Genomic DNA, 21,860 nt, shown 5'->3' on the forward strand with positions numbered 1-21,860 from the left:
GCAGGATGAATATCAAAAAAACCACATATTTTGACACATCATTTTCAAATTACAGAAAATCAAAGATATAGAATAATTGTGAAAGACGACAGAGGAAAAAAAATCTTACCTACAGAGGAGCTAAGATAAGAAATACATCTGACTTCTCCTAAGAAACCATGCAAGCAAGAACAGATGGCATGAAATATTTAAAATGTTGAGAGAGGGCGCCTGGGTGGCTCAGTCAGTTGAGTTTCCAACTCTTGATTTCAGCTCAGGTCATGATCTTGGGGTCATGAGATTGAGCCCTGCATCAGCCTTTGCACTCAGCACATAGTCTGCTGGAGATTCTCCTCTCCCTCTCCCTCTGCCCCTCCCCCTGCTCATGAGCACTCTTCCTCCCTTTAAATAAATAAATAAAAATCTTTAAAAAAAAAAAGTTGAGAGAAAAAACCCACCAACCTAGAATACTGTACCCTCCAAAATTATGCTTCAAAAGGCTAAGGAGAAATAAAGACTTTCTCAAATAAACAAAAATCCAGGGAATTTGTTGCCAGTAGACCTGCCTTGCAAGAAATTTTCAAAGAAGTTTTTGGAGAGAAGGAAAATAACATAGATCAGAAACTCAGATATACATAAAGAAAAAAAGAGAGTATCAAAGAAGTAAAAAGTGAAGGTAAAATAAAAACTTATATTTTCTTATTACTAATTGATCTAACAGACAACAGTTTGTTTAAAATAACAACAGCAATAATGTGTTCAATTATATGTATTACACATACATATACACGTATATTTATGTATACTTGTATACATATATGTATTATGGACATATACATATATATTTGTCCTCATATATAAGTGAAATGAATAGCAGGTACAAGGAATTAGGATGATTTTGTTATTATAAGGTACTCACATTACCCATGATGTGGTATAGTGTTATTTGAAAATGGACATGGATTGATGTTGTAAACGTATATTGCAAACTCTAGGACAATGACTAAAAAAAGTAAAAAGTATAATGGATTTGCTAAGAAAGGAGAAAAAATGGAATTATATGAAATCCTCAATTAAAAGCATAAAAGCCAGAAAAGGAATGGAAGACAAAAATAGGAACAAAGACCTAAGACAACAAGTAGAAAACCTTAATGATTACAGCAGATATTAATTCAACTATATCTGTAGTTACTTTGAATGTCAATGGTCTAAATGCAACAAATAAAAAAGAGACTGTTATAGTGGATCAAAACCAAGAACCAATTATATATTGTCTACGAGAAACCCACTTTAAATATGAAGACACACACAGATGAAAAGTAAATGGATAGAGAAAAATACACCATGCTAACACCAATCAAAAGAAAGCAGGCCTAGCTATGTTAATTTCATACAGACCAGATTTCAAAGTAAGGAAAGTCATCAGGGAAAAAGAAGGGCATTACATAATGTGAAATGGGTCAACTCTCCAAGAAGATGTAACAATTCTTAAGGTGTATGCATCTAACAGCACAGCATGAAACTGCATGAGGCAAAAACTGATAAAACAGAAAGAAGACATAGATGAGTCCACTACCATAGTTGGAGATGCCGATATCCTTTTCTCAGAAACAGGCAGATCTGGTAAGGCAGGAAATCAGGAAGAATACAGTTAAACTCAGCCACACCATCAGTCAGCTGAATATAATTGCCATCTATAGACTATTTCATCCAATAAGATAGAATATACATTTTTCTCAAAGTCATATGGATCATTCACCAAGAGAGACCACATTTCAGGCCACAAAATACCGCTTAATAAATTCAAAAGAATAGAATACTACAATGTCTGCTCTCAGCTCACAATTTTGGGAATTAAACTAGACATCGATAACAAAAGATAACTGGAAAACCATAAAATACATGGACATTAAACAACATACTTCTAAATAACATGACCAAAGGAAAAAAATCTAAAGACAAATTTTAATATATTTTGAACTAAATGAAAATGAAAATACAACTTATCAAAATTTGTGAGATACAATGCTTAGAGGAAAATTTATAGCATTGAATACATATATTAGAAAAGGAGAGAGATCTAAAATCAATCACCTAAGTTTCTACCTTAGGAAGCTAGAAAAGGCAGAGAAAAATAAAAAGTAGAAGAAAAGAAATAATAAGAATTAGAGCAGAAATCAAAAGAGATTGAAAACAAAATCAATAGAGAAAATCAATGAAACTAAAAGCTAGTTCTTTGAAAAGATCAATAAAGTTGATAAGCCTCTAGCCAGGCTAACTAAGAAAAAAGGAGAGGACACAAATTACTAACATCCAAATGAGAGAAGAACAACACCGTAGACTCTATGGAAGTTAAAAGGATAGTAAAGGAATATTATGAACAACTCTATCTCATAAATTTAATAACCTAGATGAAATGAATGAATTCCTTGAAAGATGCAAGAGGAAATAGATGGTCTGAATAGGCCTATATCCATTAAATAAATAAATAATATTAATAACTTTCTAAAAGAGAAAGCACCAGGCCCAGATGGGTTCCCTGGTAGATTCTATCAAATAGGTTAGGAAGAAATTTAGCCAATTTTCTACCATCTCTTTCAGAGGATATAAAAAGAGGGAATGCTTCCTCACTCATTCTATGAGGTCAGCATTACGCTAATACCAAAACCAGACAAAGGCATTATAAGAAAAGAAAACTATAGGCCAATATATCTCATGAACATAGGCGTAAAAATCCTCAACAAAACATTAGTAAATAGAACCCAAAAAAGTATAAAAAGAATTGTATACCACAGCCAAGTGGGATTTATTCCAGGTATGCAAAGCTGGTTTAACATTCAAAATCAATTAATGTAATCTAGCACATCAACAGACTAAAAATGAAAAATTGCATGATCATATCAATGGATGCAGAAAAAGCATTTAACAAAATCCAACACCCATTCATAATAAAAATTCTCAGTAAAGTAGGAATAGAAGGAAACTTTCTCAACTTGATAAAATCTGCAAAAAACTTACAGCTAACATTATACTTAATACTGAGAAACTTGAAGGTTTCCCACTAAAATCAGGTACCAGGCAAAAATGTCCCCCTCACTACTCTTTTTCAACATTGAACTGGAAGTCCTTGCTAATGCAATACGGCAAGAAAAGGAAATAAAAGTTACACATATTGGGAAATACATCTTTATTCACAGATGACATGATCATCTATGTAGAAAATCTGTAAGAATCAACAAAAAAATCTCTTGGAAGTAACAAGCAATTATAGCAAGGTTAAAGGATACAAGGTTAATATATAAAAAGTTAGTTTCTTTCCTATATACCAGCAATCTATAATGGAATTTGAAATGAAAAAACATAATACCATTCATATTAGCACCCCCCAAAATGAAATACTTAAGTATAAACCTAACAAAATATATACAAGATCTTCATGAAGAAAACTAAAAAATTCTCATGAATAAGATGTAAAAATAAGTAAATGGAGAGATATTCCACGTTCACAGATAGGAAGACCCAATATTGTCAAGGTCTCAATTCTTCCCAACTCAATCCCAATCAAAACTCTAGAAAGTTATTTTATAGATGTCAACAAACCATTTCAAAATTTTATACGGAGAGGTAAAAGACCCAGAAGAGCCCATACAATATTGGAGAAGAACAAAGTTGAAGGAGTATGGTACCTGACTTCGAGACTTACTATACAGCTACAGTAATCAAGACAGTGTGGTGTTGGGACGCCTGGGTGGCTCAGTCGGTTAAGCATCTGCCTCCAGCTCAGGTCATGATCCTCCTGGGATCGAGTCCCGCGTCAGGCCCTCTGCTCAGCAGGGAGTCTGCTTCTCCCTCTGCCTGCTTCTCCCCATGCTTGGGCAGGCTCTCTCTCTCTCTCTGATAAATAAATAAATAAAATCTTAAAAAAAACCAGTGTGGTGTTGGTGAAAGAAAAATAGTTCAACGGAACAGAATAGAGAGCCCAGAAATAGATCCACATAAATACAGTCAATGATTTTCACAAAGGAGCCAAGGTAATACAATGGAGCTAAGATATTATTTTTTAACAAGATTCTGGAATAACCAGACATTTACATGTAAAAAAAATCTGTCTAGGCCTTACACCCTTCACAAAAATTAATTCAAAATGGATCACAGACCTAAATGTAAAACACAGAAGCATAAAACTCCCAGGAGATAACAGGAGAAAACCTAGATGACTTTGGGTATGGTGATGCCTTTTTAGATACAACACCAAAGACATGATCCATGAAAGAAAAGTTGATAAGTTATACTTCATTAAAATTAAAAACGTCTGCTCTGTGAAAAACAACATCAAGAGAATTAGTGGATAAGTCACAGACTAGGAGAAAATAGTTGCAAAATACACACCTGATAAAGGACAGTTATCTAAAATATACAAAGAATTCTTAAAACTCAACAATGAGACAATAGCTCAATTTAAAAAATTTAAAAAATGGGACCATAACAAACACCTCACCAGAGAAGATATACAGATAGCAAAAAGGAACATGAAAAGATGCTCCACATCATATTTTATCGGGGAAATGCAAATTAAAACAACAAGATACTACTATATACCTATTAGATGGCCAAAATCTGGAACACTGACAACACCAAATGCTGGTGGAGATGTGAAGCAACAGGAACTCTCACTTATTGCTGGTAGGAATGCAAAATGGAGTTACATTGGAAGACAGTTTGGCATTTTCTCACAAAACAAAACATACTCTTGGGGGTGCCTGGGTGGCTCATTCAGTTAAGCGTCTGACTCTTGATTCTGGCTCTGGTCATGATCTCAGGGTGGTGAGATCAAGCCCTGTGTCAGGCTCTGTGCTGGGCATGGAGCCTGCTTAAGTTTCTCCTCCCCTCCTGCTCGCATGCCTTTGCACGTGCTCTCCCTCTCTAAAACAAACAAAACAAAAAACAAAACAAAAATGTACTCTTACCATATGATCCAGCAATTACTCTTCTGATATCTACCCAAAGGATTTGAAAACTTCTGTCTACACAATAACACCCATGTGAATATTTATAGCAGCTGCATTCATAATTGTCAAAATTTGGAAGCAAACAAGATGCTCTTCAGTAGGTGAATGGATAATCAGTGGTACATCCAGACAACAGAATATTATTCAGACCAAAAAGAATGAGTTATCAAGCCATGAAAAAACATGGAGGAACCTTAAATTCATATTACTAAGTGAAAAAAAGTCAATCTGAGAAGGCTACATACTGTATGATTCCAAGTATATGACGTTCTGGAAAAGGTAAACTATGGAAATAATAAAAAAGATCAGTGGCTGCCTGAAATGCAGATAGTGGGGAGGAATGAATAGGCAGAGCACAGAGGAATTTTAGGGCAGTGAAAATATTCTCTATGATAGTACAATGATGGATATATAGTCGTTATAAATTTGTCTAAACCCACTGTACAACACCAAGAGTGAACCCTTAGTTAAACTATGGACTCTGAGTGACTGTGATGTGTTAACGTAAGTTCAACTTTGGTAAAAAAATTGTACTATTCTGGTGACTGATGTTGATAATGAGGGAGGCTATGTATGTGTGGGGGCAGGAGGTATATGGGAAATCTTGGCACCTTCATCTCAATTTATTGGAAACCTAAAGAGTGACCATATCCCAGGGCTTGGACATTAGCTTCGCCAAGAAGAGAGGGGCAGGAATTAACATTTAAGATCTCAAGCTGTCCCAAGCTATGCTAGGTAGGGTTTTTACAAACATTTTCTCAGTCTATTAGTTATTTTTTACCTTTACCACTTTAATTTTACTGTGACTAAGTCACATTCACAGTAAGTAGCAGCACAGGGTTACAAAATTTAACCCTTTTCCTCGCGCTGTGGTGAGCTTGGATTCCCAGCAGTATTGCCTCATTGATTCATTTGTTATTCTTTCAAAGAACACTTATCAAGGCCTGTGGTAGAAGTGACTGGGTTCCCCTCAATATCCGCTCTCCTCTTGTTTTTCCTTAATCATTGCATTCTTAGGGTTCAGATGAGCAACATGACTTCCAAGAGTAAAAACCTCTCTTGCAGCCAGGAGTGGCCATGTGTCTAAGTCCTGGCCAGTGGCATGCAAAAGGGAGTTCTTAAAGGCCAGGGGGTACATTACATCCATCTTTCATCCTACTCTGTCCCTTCCTGCTGTCTGGATTGAAGATAAGATAGCAGGAGCTTGAGTGGTGGCTAGAGCCACCAGGGAAGCCATGTGCTGAAGAAGATGGAGCAGCAAGGCAGAAGGTGTCTGGGTCTGACCCTGGAATGATCATGCCAACCCTGGATTGCTCATATTCAGTCTTCTTTTATTTGAGAGAGAAATATTATTCTCTCAAGTTTAAGCCCCTCTCATACTGGGCTTTATCTTACATGCAATCAAACCTCATATAGCTTGTAACAGAAAGCCCCAAGGTTCATATATGTTCTTGCTAAATAAAGCTACTTAGCTCATATTCCCTTTCTTAAGATTCATATTAACTGTCAGAATGTTTCCTTATTTAGCTATTTGAAAGATCTCAATAATTGTCTTGGACATTAACACAAAATTAACACCATAATCATTAATTGCAGCATTTTACTCTTGTGATAAAACATTCATCTATATTTCCACTATGAAAAGAGACATCTTTTCAACAATGACTATTGAGATATTAACAATAAACGCAACTGAGATGACTGGAGTTTATTCACACTAAGAAGAAATTAATAAAAGAGACATAAAAGAAAGGCATAATTTATCAATCTTGGTGAAAACTATTTGAAGACGTGTCAACAGAAGTGGGGAGGTCTGTAATCTAGAAAAGAACTTAAGATGGCCCATGTCTGAGCTCACAAGAGAGAAGGCTGTCACTGAAGTATAGTTTTTTGTTTTTTGTTTTTTTTTTTTGGTAGAACAATGCAAGCCTCAGAATTAGGTAACAATGACCATCAAGACCATTCGACTAACTCTTTTCACTTTGCTTCTGAACTCACTAAGAAACTATTATGTGACTTAAGAGGGAGATAGAGAAGGGAGGATTCACCCAAGGGTCTATGAGGTTTTACTAGAGCAGCTGGCTGTCCCCTTCTCTCTTATCTCAATTGACTCTGGTAGAATTCACTTAAAGAAAAAAATACAGTTGCTTTTGTTAAGAACATCCATAAATCAACATCTGTTTTTAAAATTATTTATTAGATTAATTTTAAAACACAAAATAACTCTGAAAATTCAGTTATCTAACACAAAACCCAAAAAGTCATCCCGTTAGTAAATATTTTGATGATATACTTAATGATTTGACTACTATGATGTTAAAATACAAAGATACCCTATAATTTTACAGTTGGAAAGATGAGCTAATAATATGCCCTTGTAAGACAGGACCCCAGGGTGTTTTTTTCATTGACCATTACCTGGATTAGTGATTCCCGGCCTCAAAGGCACAGCTGTATCCTTGTGCTTTAAAAATCATGATGTCTAGGCTGCACTAATTAAATCAGAATCTCTAGGGACAAAACCTAGACATCAGTATTTTTTTAAAGATTTATTGATTTTGGACAAAGAGAGAAAGCATGCAAGAGGGAGGGGCAGAGGGAGAGAGAAATCCCAAGTAGACTCCCTGCGGAGCATGGAGCCTAACTGGGGCTCCATCCCAGGACCCCAAGATCATGACCTAAGCCAAAAACAAGAGCGGGAGGCATGACTGATGGAGCCACCCAGGCGCCCCCCCCCCTTTTTTTCAATGCTACATGGATGATTCCAAAGTTCAGCCAAGACTGAGAGTCACTGAACTGGATTTTGGGGCTAATGTTTGAGATCATTGAGTTGTTTCAAACTGACAGTTTTGTTTGCTTTTGTTTGTTTTCGTGGACTGTTGACATTATTTTTGTTTTACAATTTTAGAGTTGTCATGAAAATGAATGACAGCTCACTCATATGGCAAGTAGAAGCAAGAAGTATTAAAAGCTTCACATTCTTTCTTCTTTGTAAGCCAGGGCACATCTAAAGACAGACTTTAACACCGACACACGTCCAAGAAAGACTCAGATGTAGATACACTAAGAAAGGAGAGTTTACTTGCAAAGGTGAAAAGAGTCAGACTGAAGAACTGGTTTGCCAAATACAAGTACCTAAAGGAAAAACAAAACAAAACCCAGCACAACTGTCAGAGTTACAAGATGACACTGTCTGTTCGAAACAGTAAATTTCTCAGATGATTATCATGCTTACAAAGGTCGTGACCTATAGATACCCGCAAGGCAAATATTCGGGCTAAAATTGTTTTGAGGGGATTCCAGGTTAATACTCAAGGCGTTATTATTTTGGGAATCAGAACGAGTCAGGATGACCTGCAGTTTTGGGGTTATCTCCCGCGAATTTTAGTCATACTGGAAGCAGGCAAGGCGTCAGATTTGGCTTTAACACACCTGTCAATTCTCTAATTATACCCTGAGAAGAGAGGCGCACCGTACCTGCCCTTCTGCGCACGCTCCGCCCGGACGCCAGGGCGGGGCGAGGGCACGCGGGGACTTGTGGGAAAGCTCGGGAAGGCGGGGCCCGGCGTGAGACGCTGCGGGCCTGGGGTAGCGGCCCTGCGGGCGGTAACGGCCTAGCGAGGTGAGCAGGCTTTAACTTTATCGCCGGTTGCAGTAGCCGGCGAGGCTTTGGGGGTGGCTTGGCGCAAAGAGGGCGTGCGGTCGTGGGTCCCGGGGGAGGCGGAGGGCAGGAAGGCGTGAGGGCCGGCGGCGAGGGCGCGGCGGCGCGGTGGTGTCCAGGGTAGCGGCGTCCCGGGTGAGCGTTCCGGAAGGGGCTCGCCCTGCGCCCCCGGGAATGGAAGATCTGCTCTGCCGACTGTGCCTCCACCCCGGCTGCCCGGGGTATTGGGCCGATTTGCGGTGATCGGATCGCAGATCCACCCTCCCTGGAGAACTGCGGGGGTGGGGCCCCGCCCCCCCCCTCGGCGTGGGTGTGCTGTGTTCGCCGGGATATTGAGTGTGAAAGCGATAGCCCCCAGCATTGGAAGTTTCTGGTTCCTTGCTCGGACTCCAGCCCCGTCGCAGGTTCCGTGGGAGAAGTTGTATCTGCGGGAGCAGCAGAGATGATGAGTGAAATGGAAAAGGGTTTTGACCTCTTGCAGCATCGCAGTGGCTTGGTGCGCTTTTATTCCTATTTTTGAGCCCCCAGCAAAGCACTATACTGGTTTCGTTTTTTAAAAACGAGATATACATATGTGATCAAACTTGGGCACTGCCTGAAAAGAAGGTTAAACTTAGTTTAGGTTATAAGGCCAGGCTAGGGGTCAGAAGACCTATCTGCATTTGCAGCCATTAGAAAAATGATTTTTCTAATGTGCTCTGTCCCCCATGCTACTCCCCCACTCCTCTTAAGCGTTGAATTCCCTCCCACCCTTTTGCGGACTTTGCCCCATCAGTCATCCTTTTTCCTAGATCTTCTTTTACCTTGATTCTCTTTGTCCTCTTCTACCAGACTATACTCATGAGCAGTCTTAGATTATTAAAAACAGAATTACGCTAATCCCCATATAATCTCATTTACTCAGCAGCTCATTTTATTTCCATCCTTTCCTTAAATCTCATTAAAACTCTCAATATGACTAAATACAATGCACGTTCTTTCCTCTTATGCCACCTTTGTGTCTTTAGGCACTGCCAGCCTCTCTCACCTTGAACTTTCTTGAAAATTCTCTCCTGTGACAGTACTCTCCAAGTCTTCCTCCCAGCTCCCTAGATGTTGCTCCCTAGTTTTTCCTGTATTGGTATCCCCTCCTCAGCTTGTTCCCTAAATGGTAGTGTTTTGTAGGCTCCACCCCTGCCCACCCAACCCAGTAGTCACAGTGATTATAAACAGGTACAAGTTCGTGATTGTAACTTCCGCCCCCCCCCTTTCCTTTTAAAATTGTGATCCTGACTCAAATGGCACTGCTAATTTCACCAGGCTACCAAACTGGAAATCTAAGACACTGGTTAGGTCCTTCTCTGCTCCCAGCTCCTCAGTTGAATCAGTCATCGGGTACTTTTTATTTTACCTCCAGGATACTTTCATAGCTTTCAGACCTCATGGCCTGGCTTTTTGAGATCTGTCCCATAGCCACCTCAGCCTTCTCTTCCATCATTCTCTTTCTTAGTCCTTTGGTCTGCCTGCCTGCTCCTCCATGGTTAATCACTTTGGCTGGCCTCTTTGAAATGTGGCTAGTTATAGCACCTCTGGGGACTCTTTCATGAACCCACCACCCTACCACTGTCTGATTTATGCCTGTCCTTTGTGGTCAGTCCCACAGCATCTGTATGTGCCTCTAGCACAGTTGTTCTCAACCAGGAATTATTATGCCGTCTAGGTGATATTTGACAATGTTTGGAGACATTTTTGATTGTCACAGTCTGGAGGGGAGGGAGAATACTGCTCTGTAGTTGGAAGAGGCCAGGGATGTTGCCAGCCATTTTACAATGCATAGGACAGACCTTCTACCACAAAGAGATACCTGTCCCAAAATGTCAATAACCCCAAGGTTGAAAGACCCTGCCAGCATAATACTTTGTGGCTCTTGGTACTTGATTATTTTGTTTCCTTCTCCATTAGACCTGGGACCTTGTCTTACTTGTTTTTATAGGACCTGTCACATAGAAGAAGTTCAATAAATTTTGAAAAGGAGTAAAGGAGATAATTAGGGTTAATTTATAAATGGGAGACGAGCAGAGTCTGCTACCAAGGGGTACTTGCTAATTTCAGTGATTTCCCCCTCATTGCCTTTTATTCATAATGCATTGCAGTGATGCCCAGACTGGTCTGTTTTTCATTTATTCATTCAGCAAATATTGATTCATGTAAAAAATAATATATTGATGTTTTCTTTCTTCAGCATACTTTATGCTCTCCTCTATGTGTGTATTTTTGCCATTTATGAAGTGGTAAAAACTCATTGATTAGCTATGCTTCAGAAAACAAACCAGATCTGTTTAATTCTTGTCAGAGATTGGTTGGTCAAAACTCTGCAAGACATAATGACTTCGACAAATAAAGCAATTGAATTACAACTACAAGTGAAACAAAATGCAGAAGAATTACAGGACTTTATGAGGGAATTAGAAAACTGGGAAAAAGATATCAAACAGAAGGATATGGAACTAAGAAGACAGAATGGTGTTCCTGAAGAGGTAAATTTCTTAATTAAAACCTACTTTAGCATCCAGCAAAACTATTTAATTTAAAATAAAGCACAGCCTTTTAAAATGTTTTGTGAAAATACTGAAATTGAAGTGATTTGCTGCCTGTCAACATTTTGAAAAATTCTGCTTTTTAAATCTTTGTAGTACTTATATTAACTCTGGTAAGACATTTTAAGGCTTAACCAATAGTTAGGGAAAGGAAGACCATGTGATAATTCTTCAGGTAAATGAATAGCATTTTTGATATTTAGGGGTGTGTGTGTGTGTGTGTATGTATATAATAAGATCATATATAATTATATATTTAATGATATCTTAACATATAGTATTGGCATAAAATACAGATTACTTACGTAGGTTCAACCAAACGTTTTTCTTAATACTGTATATTTAAATATGCATAATTTTTTCATACTAATGGTGTGGAGGCAGTTCAGTTTGCTGTTGTACTATTGCTAATTCATTGTAGTAAGGCTGAAGATCAGGCAGTTTTGAAGTGTGACTTTAGGATTGCAAATTAGATGTATAATTAAAATTTCTAGATAATACTTTCCTTGTGACTGAACAATATTCAACATTTGTCAAAGAATGAATTAAACTTTTCAAGCATGAATTGTTATAAGTGAAGATGGTAAATTGGTATTTTTAAGCACTTAAAAAATAAAAAGTACTTCTTTTTTTTTTTTTAAAGATTTTATTTATTTAATTGAAAGAGAGAGAGACAGAGAGAGAGGGAACACAAGCAGGGGGAGTGGGAGAGGGAGAAGCAGGCTTTCCGTGAGGTGGAGAGCCTGATGCGGGGCTTGATCCCAGGACCCTGGGATCATGACTTGAGCCAAAGGCAGACGCTTAACAACTGAGCCACCCAGGCGCCCCTAAAAAGTACTTCTTACTTGAAAATATAATTTAGTGAGAATTTTAAACATTGGTAGTTATACAAAAAAGTAATAGAGCAGTGCTCAAACATCATGTGTTTATTTTTTCCCATCCCTAGAATTTACCTCCTATTCGAAATGGGAATTTTAGGAAAAAGAAGAAAGGCAAACCTAAAGAGTCTTCTAAAAAAACCAAAGATGAAAACACAAAAAACAGGATAAAATCTTATGATTATGAGGCATGGGCAAAACTTGATGTGGTAAGTTAATCTACTTATATGCTTCTTAGTATTTGAATAAGATTGTCTTGGAGTTAGCTAAGAGTAATGGGTTAAATGAAAATAATGTAAAGTATCTTACCCTTGTGTCTTTCACTTATAGATTATTTTATGTGAATCCAACTTTAATTACAATTCTTTTCAGTTAACTAGATTATTTTTTCTCCTGCAGCCCTCTTTCAGTGAGTAGTGGCTAAAACAGCCAGGATTCTTTTCTTTTTTTCTATTTTTTCTATCTTTCTTTCTTTCTTTCTTTTTTTCCCTTCTCTTCTCTTCTCTTCTCTTCTTCTCTTTTCTCTTCTTTTCTCTTTTTTTTTTTGCAAAAATAGTACGTAGAGATCCAGCATACTTCCCACCCAGTTTACCCCAGTAATTCCTTAATTATAGACAGTATCAAAAACAGGAAACTGATATGGTACAATGTATGTATATATCACATAGATTTGGGTAACCACCATTGCATTTAGAATTCAAAAATACTGCATCCCCATCCCATGTTCTTTTCTTCCCTCTACCCCCGTAAATAACCACTCTTCTGATTTTTAGGTTTATTATTTTATTGGCACTTTTCTATTTAACATTTTTATTTGAGGTTAAACATACAGTAAAGTGCAAAAATCTTAAGTGTACAGTTTCCTGAATTTTTGCTCCTGTATATACTTGAAAAACCACCATCCACATCAAGATACAAGATATTTTCAGCATCCCAGAAGCCTTCCTTTTCAGTTGATTACCTCCCAGAGGTAGCCACTATTGTGATCTTTAATATTATAGATCAGTTTTGCCAGTTTTGGAATTTCATATAAATGTATCATACAGTATACACTCTTTTGTGTTTGGCTTTGTTTGCTAGCATTGTCTGAGATTGATCCATATTGTCAGTAACAGTAATTTATTTTTTTCCTTGCTGATCAGAATTCCATTGTGTGAATATATCACAATTTGTATATCCATTCTCCTGTTGACATACATTTGGGTTGTTTCCAGTTTGGGGCTATTATGAATAAGCCTGCTATGAACATTCCTGTATGTGTCTTTTGATGGATCTAAGCTCCTGGGAGGGAATTTGCAGGTCATACTTTATATATACATTTAGTTTTAGAAGACACTGCTCAATAGTTTTCCAAATTACTTGTATTTTTCTTAATGAAACCAAGGCTAATTGACTCAAGATAGAGCTGGCACTACCAATTAAATAGTTTGCCATCTGCTTCAGTATTGTCCTGATGCAGGGAAAGTATAATTTTAGGCCTTGGATTTATTGCTGTGGGAAATGATGCTTTCTGAACATGATATTTTTCCGCTGAATATTATATAGTCTACTTTCATTTTTTATGACCTTATTCCTCATTATATAGCTTTTTCCTTTTCATAAGGTGCTATCTTCTTATAATGCTTTTTCCTGAAAGCCATCATCCTCAGATCATTTCTGAGAGAGGTGCTTTCTATACAGTCATTTATTTACTCAGCAGATACTGATTGAACTCCTGCTTTGTGTGGCCGATGCCATCATGATGTACTGCATTGCTTGACGTCAATTTAGTGTATCTATACAAGATGTAGGTGTTTACTTACTGTTCCAGTCTAGTTGAGATCTGAGCAGTTGCTTTAGTGTTCTGCTGCTGGTGGTGGTCTCCACATGCAAGCATAGCAGCGTTGGATAATCTTGGCTCTTTAATGTTGGTAGGCTGGTGGTATTTGTAGAATCTTCATGCTAAAACATGTAGCTGAGTTTTAGTCTATCTTTTAGTGTTCATTCAGTGAAACTAAGCCTAGATTTTATTTTATTTTTTAATTTGTCAATGATTTGGGGCTTTTTGACATAAAATAGTATGATATTAAATGCAAAAAAGATTTTATATAATTAAAATTTTTGTTTAAATGAGCTTTAATGAACTCTTTAATGCTTACTGGTTTTAAAATCTCTTACTTACTGGTTTTAAAAACCATTCTTTTATCATATGTGATAAATATGATTAAAAATTCCTGATGGGGTTTGTGAGATGATTTATTACCATGAAAGGAATGTGTGATCCAAAAGAGATTGGGAATTGTTGGACTAGTATATTACGTATTTTCTTTGGTAGGGTCGGCTGTATTTTTGGAATTCACTGAGACTATAACATAGTCATTGAGAGTGCTTCAGAGGAGGCAGATTTGCCTTGATTCAAATCCTGACTTGGCCACTCGTTAGCCAAGTGATCTTGAGTTAACAAACCTCTGTGTCTTGATTCATTCCTTCCAGTAAAAAACATGGGGAATTGTACTGACCTCATAAGTTTTTGTGAGGATTAGGAGTTAATGTGCTTTATAGGCAGTTTTTCATGTTTTGAGAATAAGGAAGAAAAAAGGCTTTTAGTAAAAACCCTTTCTTGGCTGCTGGTTGTTTATTACATTAGTTTAGGGTTATTTCCAAACTTGCCTTATGTCAAGCCATAAATACCTCACTACTAATAGTTTGTGATTTAGGGGTGATTTGTGGACTCTGTTCACTTAGCTTACTTCATGAGTTCAGAGCTAGATTCTTTTAAGTGGTTTGGATCTTGATTTTCTAGACAAGGGTACAGTTTTCTCTGGAGAGAATCCTAACAATGAGAGGTTATTTGGATTGAAAGCAACCTTAGGCCTTCAGGTCCTTAGATCATTACAACCTAAGTTGAGTGTACTTTTTTTTTTAATGTCTTCTTTATTTTAATGGTCATGTAATTATGAGCACTGTTCTACTTATAATTTCAGGACAGTATCCTTGATGAGCTTGATAAAGAAGAGAGTATCCATGATTCTGTGTCTCAAGAATCAGAGTCAGAAGAAGATGGGATTCACGTAGATTCACAAAAGGCTCTTGCTCTAAAAGAAAAGGTATTTTTCTTTAGGTTAGCCTTAGTTTCCTTCATGTAAGCAGGATATGTAGAAAATCATGTGGATCCCGGTATTTCTTCAATGTAGTTTTGGGTGGGGAGGTGCTCAGACTTTAATGTATCCGTATCAAGAGGCAGTATAGCTTGTTGGTTAGGAGTATATGTCTGAAACCAGATTGTACGGGTTCAGATCCTGTGACAAGTTCTTTAATTACCTGTACCTCAGTTTTCTTAACTGTAAAAATAAGATTAATATTATTACTAAATCTTAATGGGTTGTTATGAATATTAAATGAATTATTATATGTAAAATGCATGGACTGTACGGAGAGTCCTTTTAGGGTTTTTTGTAGTAGACTAACTTAAAATCAGAATGTGAATCTTGACTTGAATATTAAATTCCACTCTTCCATATCACAGGTCATCTCTGGTTACTTTTTGGAATATTAAACACCCCTCTTTGGAAAGCCTCATTAATAAAACTAACTGTATTGCTTTTCAAAAAGGTGGAACGCTTTTCAGATTAAACTTCATCTTGATGTCTTTCTTTTGTTACATTTCTGTGGGTATTGTCAATCAAAAGTACATAATTCTACGTATGTTACTCATTTTTCTACCAAGGCTTTTTTGGCTTGTGCTCATACAATGACTATCTAGTGAATTTCAGCATTTGTTGAAAGACCATTTTGCTTAATTTTCTTTTCTTTCCTGTTAACCTTGAACACAGAGCTAATGAGTTAGAAAGAGATGCATAATATTGAAAGAAAATGGTTCTGCAATTCTCTGCCCAGTATATATCTGACTCATATGCTTTTTCAGGGCAATAAATACTTCAAACAAGGAAAATATGATGAAGCAATTGAATGCTACACCAAAGGAATGGATGCTGATCCATATAATCCTGTGTTGCCAACAAACAGAGCATCAGCATACTTTAGGTTGAAAAAGTAAGGGATTCCTATAATGTGTGTGACTATTTTATATGTGTATGGAGGCTGATTTTTTTTTATGTTAATGTTAGTCACCATACATTACACCATTAGTTTCTGATGTAGTGTTCACTGATTCATTATCTGCATATAACACTCAGGGCTTAATGCAATATGTGCCCTCCTTAATACTCATCACCGGGCTAACCCATCCCCCCCCGCCCCCTCCCCTCTAAAACCCTCAGTTTGTTTCTCAGAGTCCATCGTCTCTCATGGTTCATCTCTCCCTCCGATTCCCCCCCCTTCATTTTTCCCTTCCTTCTCCTAGTGTCCTCCATGCCATTCCTTATGTTCCACAAATAAGTGAAACCATATGATAACTGACTTTCTCTGCTTGACTTATTTCACTGAGCATAATCTCCTCCAGTCCCATCCATGTTGATGTAGAAGTTGGGTACTCATCCTTTCTGATGGCTGAGTAATATTCCATTGTATATATGGACCACATCTTCTTTATCCATTCATCTGTTGAAGGGCATCTCAGCTCTTTCCACAGTCTGGCTATTGCGGACATTGCTGCTATGAACATTGGGGTGCACCTAGTCCTTCTTTTCACTACATCTGTGTCTTTGGGGTAAATACCCAGGAGTGCAATTGCTGGGTCATAGGGTAGCTCTATTTTAAAATTTTTGGGGAACCTCCACACTGTTTTCCAAAGTGACTGTACCAACTTGCATTCCCACCAACAGTGTAAGAGGGTTCCCCTTTCTCTGCACAACCTCTCCAACATTTGTTGTTTCTTGCCTTGTCAGTTTCTGCCATTCTAACTGGTGTAAGGTGGTATCTCAGTGTGGTTTTGATATGAATTTCCCTGATGGCTGATGATGATGAACAGTTTTTCATGTGTCTGTTAGCCATTTGTATGTCTTCTTTTGAGAAGTTTCTGTTCATGTCTTCTGCCCTTTTTTTGACTTGATTATTTGTTTTTTGGGTGTTGAGTTTGAGAAGTTCTTTATACATTTTGGATATCAGCCCTTTGTCTGTAGTATCATTTGCAAATATCTTCTCCCATTCCGTGGGTTGCCTCTTTGTTTTGTTGACTGTTTCCTTTGCTGTGCAGAAGCTTTTTATCTTGATGAAGTTCCAAAAGTTCACTTTCGCTTCTGTTTCCCTTTGGAGGCTGATTTTTAAAAAAAATCTTTCGTACGTCCAGGCAATGACATAATATTCAGCGATAAAAATGCGTGAGTTATTAAGCCGTGAAAAGTCATGGAGGAACCTTAGATGCATATTTCTTCTCTCTCTTTTTTTTTTTAGTGTTACTGACTTTTTATTCTCATAACTAAGCCTAGTAAAACAAACATACAGTCATTTGCTGTCATAATTTCTTGAACAAAAGACTGTTTGGCAGTATTGAGGACATAATCTTAGAACAATCTTTTATTTATTTATTTATTTATTTTTTAAAGATTTTATTTATTTGACAGAGAAATAGCAAGAGCAGGAGCACAAGCAGGGGGGGTGGGGGAGGGAGAAGCAGGCTTCCCGCCAAGCAGGGAGCCTGATGTGGGGCTCGATCCCAGGACCCTGGGATCATGACCTGAGCTGAAAGCAGACACTTAACGACTGAGCCACCCAGGTGCCCCTAGAATAGTCTTTTAAATGAAATCATTTGGGCTTATAAGAATTTACTGTATGGCCTGTCTTTTCCCAGTTTTCATCCTAACATGGTAAAAACTTGTCCCAAATTCTGGCACTTGCCTGCAGACTAGCATTTGGGAATCATACATCATAAAAAGATAACTTTCGGGGCACCCGGGTGGCTCAGTCATTAAGCGTCTGCCTTCGGCTCAGGTCATGATCCCAGGGTCCTGGGATTGAGCCCCGCATCGGGCTCCCTGCTCCGCGGGGAGCCTGCTTCTCCCCCTCCCTCTCCCCCTGCTTATGTTCCTTCTCTCGCTGTGTCTCTCTTTGTCAAATAAACAAATAAAATCTTTTAATGAAAAAAAAAGATAACTTTCTTCTTTCCTTGAAAATGGAGATGGGATCTTCATTTTCTTTTTTCCTCCAAATTTTTATTTAAATTCCAGTTAACATACAGTGTAATATTAGTTTCAGGTGTAGAATTTAGTGATTCATTGCTTACATGTAACACTCAGTGCTTATCACAAGTGCCCTCCTTAATACCATCACCTACTTAACCCATCCCCCCACCCACCTCCCCTCCAGTAAACCTGTTTGTGTGTATAGTTAAGAGTCTGCTTCTTGGTTTGTCTTTCCTTTTTTCCCCCGTGTTCATTTGTTTTGTTTCTTAAATTCCACATGTGAGTGAAATCCTATGGTATTTGTCTGATTTTGTTTAGCATAATACACTGTAGCTCCATCCACATCATTGCAAATGGCAAGATTTTATTCTTTTTGATGGCTGAGTAATACTCCATTGTATATATATACCACATCTTCTTTACCCATTTATCAGTGATGGACTTTTGGGCTCTTTTCATAATTTGGCTGTTGTTGATAATGCTGTTAGCATTGGGGTGCATGTACCCCTTTGAATCAGTATTTTTGTATCCTTTAGGTAAATACCTAGTAGTGCAATTGCTGAATGTAGGGTAGTTCTATTGTTAACTTTTTGAGGAACCTTCATAGTGTTTTCCAGGGTAGATACACCAGCTTGCATTCCCACCAACAGAGTAAGAGGGTTCCCTTTTCTGCCCAACCTCCCCAACACCTGTTATTTCCTGTGTTGTTAATTTTAGCTATTCTGACAGGTGTGAGGTGGTATCTCATTTTGATTTGTATTTCCCCAATGAGTGATGTTGAGCATCTTGTCATGTGTCTTTTGGCCATTTGTATGTCTTCTTTGGAGAAATGTTAACTCATGCCCATTTCTTAACTGGTGGTGAATTTGGTAAGTTCTTTATAGATTTTGGATACTAACCCTTTATCAGATATGTCATTTACAAATATCTTTTCCCATTTTGTGGGTTGCCTTTTAGTTTTGTTGATGGTTCTTCACTGTGCAGAAGCTTTTTATTTTGATGAAGTCCCTATAGTTTACTTTTGCTTTTGTTTCCCTTGTCTTTGGAGATGTATCTAGTAAGCAGTTGCTATAGCCAGTGTCAAAGAGGTTACTGTGTGTGTTCTCCTCTAGGAATTTGATGGTTTCCTGTGTCACATTTAGGTCTTTCATCCATTTTGACTTTATTTTTGTGTGTGGTCTAAGAAGGTGGTCCAGTTTCATTTTTTTTGCATGTTACTGTCCAGTTTTCCCAACACCATTTGTTGAAGAGACTGTGTTTTTCCATTGGATATTCTTTCCCATAGAATTGTGGATCCATTTCTGGGTTTTCTATTCTGTTCCATTGATCTATGCGTCTGTTTTTATGCCAGTACCATGTCTTGATGATGATTATAGCTTTGAAATATAGCTTGCAGTCTGGAATTGTGATGCCTCTAGCTTTGGTTTTCTTTTTCAAGATTGCTTTGGCTATTTGTGGTCTTCTGTGGTTCCATACAGATTTAGGATTGTTTGTTGTAGCTCTCTGAAAAATGCTGATGGTATTTTGATAGGGATTGCATTAAATGTGTGGATTGCTTTGGGTAGTATAGACATTTTAACAGTATTGTTTTTCTAATCCATGAGCATGGAATGTTTTTCAGTTTCTTTTTGTCCTCTTCAATTTCTACAGTTTTCAGAGTACAGATCTTTCACCTCTTTGGTTAGGTTTATTGCTAGGTATCTTACGGTTTTTGGTGCAATTGTAAATGCAATTAATTCCTTGATTTCTCTTTCTGCTGCTTCATTCTTGGTGTATAGAAATGCAACAGTATTCTGTACATTGATTTTGTATCCTGTGACTTTACTGAATTTGTCTATCAATTCTAGCAATTTTTTGGTGGAGTCTTTTAGGTTTTCTTTATAGAGTATCATGTCATCTGCAAAAGTGAATGTTTGACTTCTTCCTTGCTGATTTAGATGCCTTTTATTTCTTTTTGTTGTCTTGATTATTGAGGCTAGGACTGCTAGTACTATGTTAAATAACTGGTGAGAGTGAATATCCCTGTCTTGGTCCTGACCGTAGAGGAAAAGCTCTCAGTTTTTCCCTATTGAAGATGGTATTAGCTGTGGGTTTTTCATGTATGGCCTTTGTAATGTTGACGTATATTCTTTCTGTTCCTACTTTGTTGAGGGATTTTATCATGAATGGGTGTTGTATTTTGTTAGATGTTTTTTCTGCATCTGTTGAGAGGATCATATGGTTCTCATCCTTTCTTTTATTGTGGTGTATCATGTTGATTGATTTGCAAATATTGAATCACCCTTGCAGCGCAGGAATAAATCCCATTTGATTGTGATGAGTGATTCTTTTAATATACTGTTAGATTTGATTTGCTAGTATTTTGTTGAGAATTTTTGCATCCATGTTCTTCAGAGTAATTGGTTTGTAGTTCTCTTTTTTAGTGGACTCTGGTTTTGGAATCGGTAATGCTGGCTTCATAGAATGAATTTGGAAGTTTTCCTTCCATTTATATTTTTTGGAACAGTTTGAGAAGAGTAGGTATTAATTCTTTAAATGTTTGGTAGAATTCCTCTGGGAAGCCATCTGGTCCTGGACTTTTGTTTTTTGGCAGATTTTTGATTACTGATTCTATTTCTTTGCTGGTTATCAGTCTGTTCAAGTTTTTTATTTCTTCCTGTTTTCAGTTTTGGTAGTTTAAACATTTTCTGGGAAATTTGTTGGCATATAATTTTTCATAATACTCTTATAATTGTATTTCTGTGTCTTGGTTGTTAATGTCCCCTCTCTCATTTGTGATTTTATTTATTTGGGTCCTTTCTCTTTTCTTTTTGGTAAGTCTGGCTAGGGGTTTATCAATTTTATTCTTTCAAAGAACCAGCTCTTGGTTTCATTGGTCTGTTCTACTGTTTTTTGTTATTGTTGTTTTTGTTTTGCTTATTCCTGCTCTAATCTTTATTATTTCTCTTCTTCTGTTGGCTTTAAGCTTTGTTCTTTTTCTAGCTCCTTTCCAGGTGTAAGGTTAGGTTATGTATTTGAGATTTTTCTTGCTTTTTAAGGTGGGCCTGTATTGCTGTATACTTCCCTCTTAGGACCGCTTTTGCTGTATCCCAAAGCTTTTGGACCATCATGTTTTCATTTTCACTTGTTTCCATGTATTTTCTTATTTCTTCTGTGATTTCCTAGTTGATCCATTCATTCTTTAGTAGGATGTTTATAATCTTCATGTGTTTGTGCTCCTTCCAAATGTTTTCTTGTGGTTGACTTCAAGTTTCATAGTGTTGTGGTCAGAAAGTACTCATGGTATGATCTCAGTCTTTTTTGTACTTGTTGAGGCCTGATTTGTGATCTAGTATGTGATCTATTCTGGAGAATGTCCCATGTGCCCTTGAAAAGAATGTGTATTCTGCTGCCTTAGGATGCAATGTTTTGCATATATCAGTTAAGTCCATCTGGTCCAGTGTGTCATTCAAAGCCATTGTTTCCTTGTTGATTTTCTGCTTAGGTGATCTGTCCATTGCTGTAAGTGGGGTGTTAAAGTCTCCTCCTATTATTGTGTTATTATCGAGTTCCTTTATGTTATTAATTATTTTATACATTTGGATCCTCCCACGTTGGGACCAAAAGTATTTATAATTGTTAGATCTCTTTGTTGGATAGTCCACTTTATTAGGATATAGTGCCCTTCTTCATCTCTTGTTATAGTCTTTGGTGTAGAA

The 21,860-nt window shown here is 37.4% G+C and overlaps 1 protein-coding gene across 1 annotated transcript in view; it reads left to right on the forward strand.

The window, feature by feature from the left end:
• The first annotated feature begins 8,481 nt into the window (after window positions 1–8,481).
• RPAP3 (RNA polymerase II associated protein 3) overlaps window positions 8,482–21,860 on the forward strand; it is a 43,240-nt gene continuing 29,861 nt past the window's right edge. Inside the window, exons 1-5 of the mRNA XM_025883262.2 lie at window positions 8,482–8,610; window positions 10,982–11,165; window positions 12,172–12,312; window positions 15,067–15,189; window positions 16,008–16,135. Coding sequence (XP_025739047.1) covers window positions 11,013–11,165; window positions 12,172–12,312; window positions 15,067–15,189; window positions 16,008–16,135 — 545 coding nt within the window. The 5' untranslated portion in view covers window positions 8,482–8,610; window positions 10,982–11,012. The remainder of the gene's footprint in view (window positions 8,611–10,981; window positions 11,166–12,171; window positions 12,313–15,066; window positions 15,190–16,007; window positions 16,136–21,860) is intronic.

Source organism: Callorhinus ursinus, unplaced genomic scaffold, assembly GCF_003265705.2.
Source record: "Callorhinus ursinus isolate GAN/ISIS: 27379988/994484 unplaced genomic scaffold, GSC_fseal_2.0 scaffold44, whole genome shotgun sequence".
NCBI classification, from domain to species: Eukaryota; Metazoa; Chordata; class Mammalia; order Carnivora; family Otariidae; genus Callorhinus; species Callorhinus ursinus.